This window comes from Strigops habroptila (assembly GCF_004027225.2).
Source record: "Strigops habroptila isolate Jane chromosome 13 unlocalized genomic scaffold, bStrHab1.2.pri S16, whole genome shotgun sequence".
Taxonomy (NCBI): Eukaryota; Metazoa; Chordata; class Aves; order Psittaciformes; family Psittacidae; genus Strigops; species Strigops habroptila.
In genome coordinates, this window is record NW_022651054.1 from 7,784,349 (window position 1) to 7,790,348 (window position 6,000).

At 50.0% G+C, this 6,000-nt stretch overlaps 1 protein-coding gene across 1 annotated transcript; it reads left to right on the forward strand.

The window, feature by feature from the left end:
* Window positions 1–2,242: 2,242 nt before the first annotated feature.
* On the forward strand, window positions 2,243–6,000 carry LOC115602127. The gene is made up of 5 exons (XM_030472913.1): window positions 2,243–2,261; window positions 2,479–2,550; window positions 3,288–3,690; window positions 3,991–4,120; window positions 4,498–6,000. The coding sequence occupies exons 1-5, from the start codon at window positions 2,243–2,245 to the stop codon at window positions 4,612–4,614; spliced, it is 741 nt and encodes a 246-aa protein (XP_030328773.1). The 3' UTR covers window positions 4,615–6,000.

Sequence of the window (6,000 nt, forward strand, 5' to 3'; positions counted from 1 at the left end):
TTCTGCATAAACTCATTCCACAAAGATCCTGAAGCTGTCCTCTGTCTTCAGCTCTCTTGCGCTGAACAGCAGGTGCTTGTTTCTACCAAACACTTTTTTTCTCAGCCTTTGATAGAACTTGAAAGGAGATACTGGATGTGCTTTTCTAGTTCAGCTCTCTAGCATCTACTCAAGAGCACCATGTTCCGTACTTGTTCCACTCTCCACAGTGTATAATATAGACTGAAGAATCTAAACCACATTTTGATTCTGACATTTGCTGCTTTTTATAAGCAAGAAGTTGAACTCTCCCTGAGCCCTTCCTCTGATACAGGGGATGAAATCCAGTCAACTTAACATGCAACTAAGATACTACAAATTATTGAAAAGCGTTTTTCAGTTGAGAGGTGTGAGTTGCTCTTGGGACTCGCTAGGTTCTGCATAGGTCTTGCTACAGCCATGTCAAGGTATTGCCATTGTCACCTCTGGGTTCAGAGGCAGTAACTGTTGCAATCCACTGGTGCAACAGCATTGTGCTGTGCACAGCCCAGCTGTACCAAAGAGGGAAGCTTTCTCTTTCTTCTACAGTAAGTAAAACTGGATACTGCTGCTTTCACAGCTTGTTGAGGTTTTGAAATTCAGATAGGCTAGCTTGTGACCTGACTTGTGACCCACCTCCTTTTTGTCTCCTGCTTCCTCTCCTATTCCGTTTTTTTAAATTTGGATCCTTTGACTCCTTTGTCTGCTCTGAACTCTGCTTCCTACTATCTTTTTTTTGACTGTCCAGGGTGCCTTTAAGTCTTCAAGCAGATCTCCTTTTATTCCCAACTTCCCTGTCCAACCTGAGCCATAACCCTGGCTGTGGCTTGTTAAAAAGCTCCCCTATAGCTCCTTCTTTCTGTGGATCAGAGAAGTATATCTCCGTAACCCCTTTCTTGAGGTTTTTAAGTCAGCTGGAGCCCAGTCTAACCAAGTCTTGGCACTGCTTCTTCAGACAAACACCTTTTCAATAGGCTTTTGTATGCGGCAGGCTCCCCCCTCCTCTTTGGCTGAAAGCAAACCAAGTGCCAGCGGTGCTGCTGAGTCTTGTTGCAGTCTTTGTGCCAATCATTTCCATTGTTTCTTTGTGTGGCTTTCACATTTTCCATGGCCCCAGCTATGTCTACAATGCAGCCCACAGACCATGGCTCTGTACGACACTGTATCTTGTTCTCGCAAATGTGAGATCAGCCGCAGCTTTCAAAACAAGTGATGCCATAAATGAACTAAGCTGCATTTATTCATGTAGGTTCCTTAAAACCTCTCCCTGTTGTTAATCTTCTGTACCCACTTTCATGATTGAGCGCTGTTTGGGCTTCTGTTTCTGCCTGTTGTCTTGTGCCACTGGCCAGATTGTGTAACTTTAGAAAACACTTGGAACTTGAGACTAGGTAGATGTTTAAGCAGAAATTGGGGATTCTTAGCCTGGCTTAAAACTTGAAGTTCTGTGAGCATGATGTGTGAGCTAAAAACATGTATTGAATAGCTATGTTATTTGGTGGACTCTTGAAACTGCACAGTTTACCTCCTAAACCAAAGTTCTTCCCCAGGCTCTCCATGATGCTTTTGAGAGCAGGGCAAGGAACACTACAAAGGGATGCTCCTCAGGCCTAGTGCAGGGCAGGAGCTTGTCATGCTGCAGTGCCTTACTATCCTTGACTCCACGAGGGCGGTGAAACCAAGAGGCTGTGAGGAATGGAGGGGAGAGGGGAGTCTCAAGCTCCACTTCTCACTGAAAAGTCTCTTGCTGCTCTAAGTATAGCCTGCTAGGAGCACCCCTAGTGCTGCTTACCTCCTGATTCCTCTGGAGTTCAATTTCCCCATAAATAGTTCCCTTTGTTTCCTAGTGACTAAATAAAAATAGAAAATACTGTCAGCTCCCAGGCGTGGGGAGCACGCTGCAGACCATGCATTTCACTGGGTGCTGTCTGGGGTATTCTTCCATTTCACTGAAGATCCCATGCTTCCCCGAAATCCACGTGTCTTGCCCAGCTGCTATAGGGAGGCTCAACTGATATTTTGCAATGCTTAAAACACCCTCAGCCTTGTTTTCTCTCCATAATTTGCTAAAAGGTGTCCCTGACAAAGGACCAAGAGGGACCATCTCCCAGGATGGAGCATGCTGTTGCCAGGTTTCTGTGGAAGCGGGGCACTGTACCAGCCTGCTGTCCACTGCGATGAGCTGGGATGTGACACCAAGCACAAGAAGCACTGCTGTGGCATGATGACCCTCATGCTGAAGGGTGAGAATTTTACAGGCTCTGGAGAATGGCCACTCTGGAAAACACAGGTAAATCACCATCTCCCTGCTCCCGCAGACATCCCCTGGTGTGCGTGCTGCCCACAGAGGATGCGTTGCATTATTTTCCCAGGCACAATGTAATACTCCATGCTCAGACATTTTTTTCACTCTGATTTCAGTTGTGTTAATTCCTTATCTAATTTTCCTTGGACCTCCAGACAGTGTGGTGCCTGGACAGAGCTCCACCTGCAAGGATGCTAACAGTATTAAGGCGAGCATGTTTGCATCGGGTAATGCCCGTGCGAGGAATGTTCCCACTTCTCCTGCCTTTGTATCCTTGAATTCAAAACCCAGCTCCGTTCCGAATACCAAGTTCAAGGGCCCTGTCAAGCCCAGCCTGCTTTTCTTTCACATGCTGCCTCCTGCATGCCAGTATTGGCAGTTGCTCTTATCATTCTCTTCCATAGCAGGTTGTTTACTGCTGAGATTTGTGCAATAGCTTGTGAAATGTTCACATGCTGGTTAAGCTGCAGCCCACAAGTTGTTAGCAAAGCCAACTGACTTTACGAAAGCCAAGCTTTGTGTGTGGGGGGAGTTGTGGCTCAGGTGCAGACTGCTGAGCTAACAGGCACCCCCCGGCTTTGAAGAGCTGGGAAAACGTCATGAAACTTTGAAGGCAGAGCACGTGCTCCATGCTTGCCTCATCTCTTGGGCATGAGCACATGGCCCTGTGTTTTGCAGGCCCGGATTTGGTTGGACATGGTTTCAGCTGAGCAGCATTAGCAGTAAATAGCCTGTGTAAGAGCATGTCAGAAACAGGAGTGTTTAACAACCTGAACGGATGGAATGATGTCCCATGAATGGAATGTTGTCATGGATGGCTGTGTACTCTTCAGAAAGGACAGGTCCAAGAGGTGAGGTGGTGGAGCTGCTCTTTATGTGAGAGACCAAGCGGAAGGTATCGAGCTCTACCCAGTTAAGAGTTAATGGGTGAGAATTTAGTGACGGGCTAATACGGGGGACACAGTTGTGGCGGTTTACTATAGGAGGAGGAAGTTGATCAGGCTTTCTGTGGAAATAGCCTCATGGTCAGAGGTGCGTAGCTCCGGAGAGGCCGCCGTCAGCACCGGAGCGTGGGGAAAACAGCGCGCGGGAGCCTCGCTCCTGGCCGGGAAAAGCCACGGCGCAGCCCCAAGCGCCCACCAGGACCTGCCCGCGGCCGCAGCGCCGCGACCGAGCAGCGACCGACAGCGGAGAAAACACCCCCGGAGAGCGGCCGCGGGGAGGCAGCCGCGGCCGCCGCCATGTGCGCGGTCACCCGTACGCACCGGATTTGCTTCCCTGACGGGGCCGTGGTGCGAGCCCGGCGCGGCGGCAGCGCTTCGAGATCGCCGCTACCGCACCACGGTCCTGGGATGGCGCAGCGGAGCGTGAGTGACGGGCCGGCACCGCCGGGGTCGGTGGGGCGGAAGCAGCCCTGCGTGGGAGTCGGCTGTGGAGCCGGGGAGCTGGCATGGCCCGCGGGCGGGAGGCGCGGGGAGCCGGGCAGGGGCAGCGCCCCGGGGTTGTGCGGTGCCCCTGACCTGCCCTGGCGGTGACATGTGGGTCATGGAAGCTCCCGGGCTCCACCGGTTCAGCCCTGGGCAGTGGGACTCGTTCATTCCTGCTGAAAAGTCCTGTGCTCGCTCTCAGTTTGGTGACTTCACACGATTTCTAACGCGCATCCCCAGGGAGAAAGTCCTCGATGGGGTCTTGCAGACACACACGGTGTTTGTCAGCGTTTCCAAAGGCCAGGTGGTGAAGAAGGAAGATCTCATTCTAGCATTCGGGACACATGACCAAAGAGAAGTGTGTAAGGCGGTAGGTGTCATGCCCCCTTGGAGAGGAAGGGGACAGTTGCTTACTTTGGACAGCTTGAATTGAGTGTTAAGAACAGATCTAATTTCTTAGTCATTCCTCCTTGATGAGACCCAAACTGTGGCCTTGTAGTGAGAGATGAGAAGTCAATCTGCACTTCTCTTTTGGTATTTTAGTGTTTCTGTGGGTGGGTATTTTGTCTGAAGTCTTTCCAGTATCATATGTCATAGTGATGGACATTCTTAATATGGTTATTCTTTTTCTGCACTTCCCGTCTAACAAAATAATACAAACAATTGTTAAATTTAACTAAGTTACCTGCGGTTTCGCTCTTAACCCTGTGATGTTTATTAACTGGCTTTGTTACTTTTCCTGTTTAGATTTCATCAAAAAGAGAGCTGCAGGTATCTGACAAAGAACGACATACACAGCTGGACCTTCAGCATTCCCAGGACCCCCAGCTCAATGCTTGCCATGGCTCAAGCATCGCAGCCTGACAACCTGTAGGCATCCCATCCTCAAAGCTGCTGGCACTTGTGGTGCTGCTGCTGTCGTGGTTTGAGCTCAGCCGGTAACTCGGAACCACGCAGCCGCTCGCTTACTCCCCCCCTTCTTCCTCCCCCCGCTCCCGGAGGGATGGGGAGGAGAATCGGAAGAATGTAACTCCCACGGGTTGAGATAAGAGCAGTCCCGCAACTAAGGTATAATGCAAAACCACTACTGCTACCACCAATGATAATAATGATTAGTGAAATACCAAGGGGAGAGGATACAGTTGCTCACCACCCGCCGACCGATACCCAGCCTGACCCAAGCAGTGATCTGGCCTTCCGGGTAACTCCCCCGGTTTATATACTGGGCATGATGTGCTGTGGTATGGAATACCCCTTTGGCTAGTTTGGGTCAGGTGTCCTGTCTCTGCTTCCTCCCGGCTTCCCCTCCTCCCTGGCAGAGCATGAGACTGAGAAAGTCCTTGGTCAGAGTAAACATTACTTAGCAACAACTGAAAACATCGGTGTTATCAGCGTTGTTCCCAGGCTGAAAGTTAAAAAACACAGCACTGCACCAGCTACTAAGAAGGAGAAAAATGACTGCTGTAGCTGAAGCCAGGACAGCTGCCCAGCCCTGGGGAGACACCCACAGCACGCACCAATCAGTGGTGTTGGTGGCACCACCAAAGCCTGATATGTCCACAATGGTCAGGCACAAACACTCTTCCTGATGTTCACCACATGCTGTGTGATCAGTGTCTGGGTGATGTGCTCTCTCTTGGGTCTCCTCCTGCCCAGCATTTAGGGTCTTCTACAGGGTCTCCAGCAAGTGTCCCAATGACACTGGCTTCAGCAGGCAGATCCCATCCCACAGCTCCATTCCGATGGGTAAGGGGCTGTCCATTGTCTCAAAGATTGGTGTGAGAAGCTGATGTCCGTTTTCTGAGAGGTGGATGTGAGGAGCTGAGATGGGACTCCACCATCCATTGCATGAGTGATGGGTGTGAGGAGCTGCAATAAGACTCCAAGGTCCATTATCTCAAGGACTGGTGTGAGGAAATGCTGTCCCTTATCTCAAGGATTGCTGACAAATGTGCAGGTGAAGAGGTGGTGGCAAGACCAGCGAAATTGGGTGCACCTGATCCACCAGGAATGTGCAGTATGTGACATTAAGAACAGAGGTACTGCCCTCAACACATAATTAAAGGGGAAAAAGGTAATTACTGTGGTGGCCACCCACCTCTGATGACAACTACTGAGCCTCGGGATGGTGGTGACTCTGCACCCCAAATTCTTGCTTAATTTCTCTCCTTTTTTCTGAGCTGTCCTATCGCTATCTTTTCTATAATAATAATATTTTATCTTTTTATAATAAACTGATTGATTATGGTA

Bases quoted from the DNA above. Each gene is read 5' to 3' on its own strand.
- LOC115602127 (XM_030472913.1), top strand. The intron at 2,551-3,287 runs GTAATGCCCGTG...CGGGGGACACAG, and splicing joins GGCGAGCATGTTTGCATCGG to TTGTGGCGGTTTACTATAGG. The intron at 4,121-4,497 runs GTAGGTGTCATG...TTTCCTGTTTAG, and splicing joins AAAGAGAAGTGTGTAAGGCG to ATTTCATCAAAAAGAGAGCT.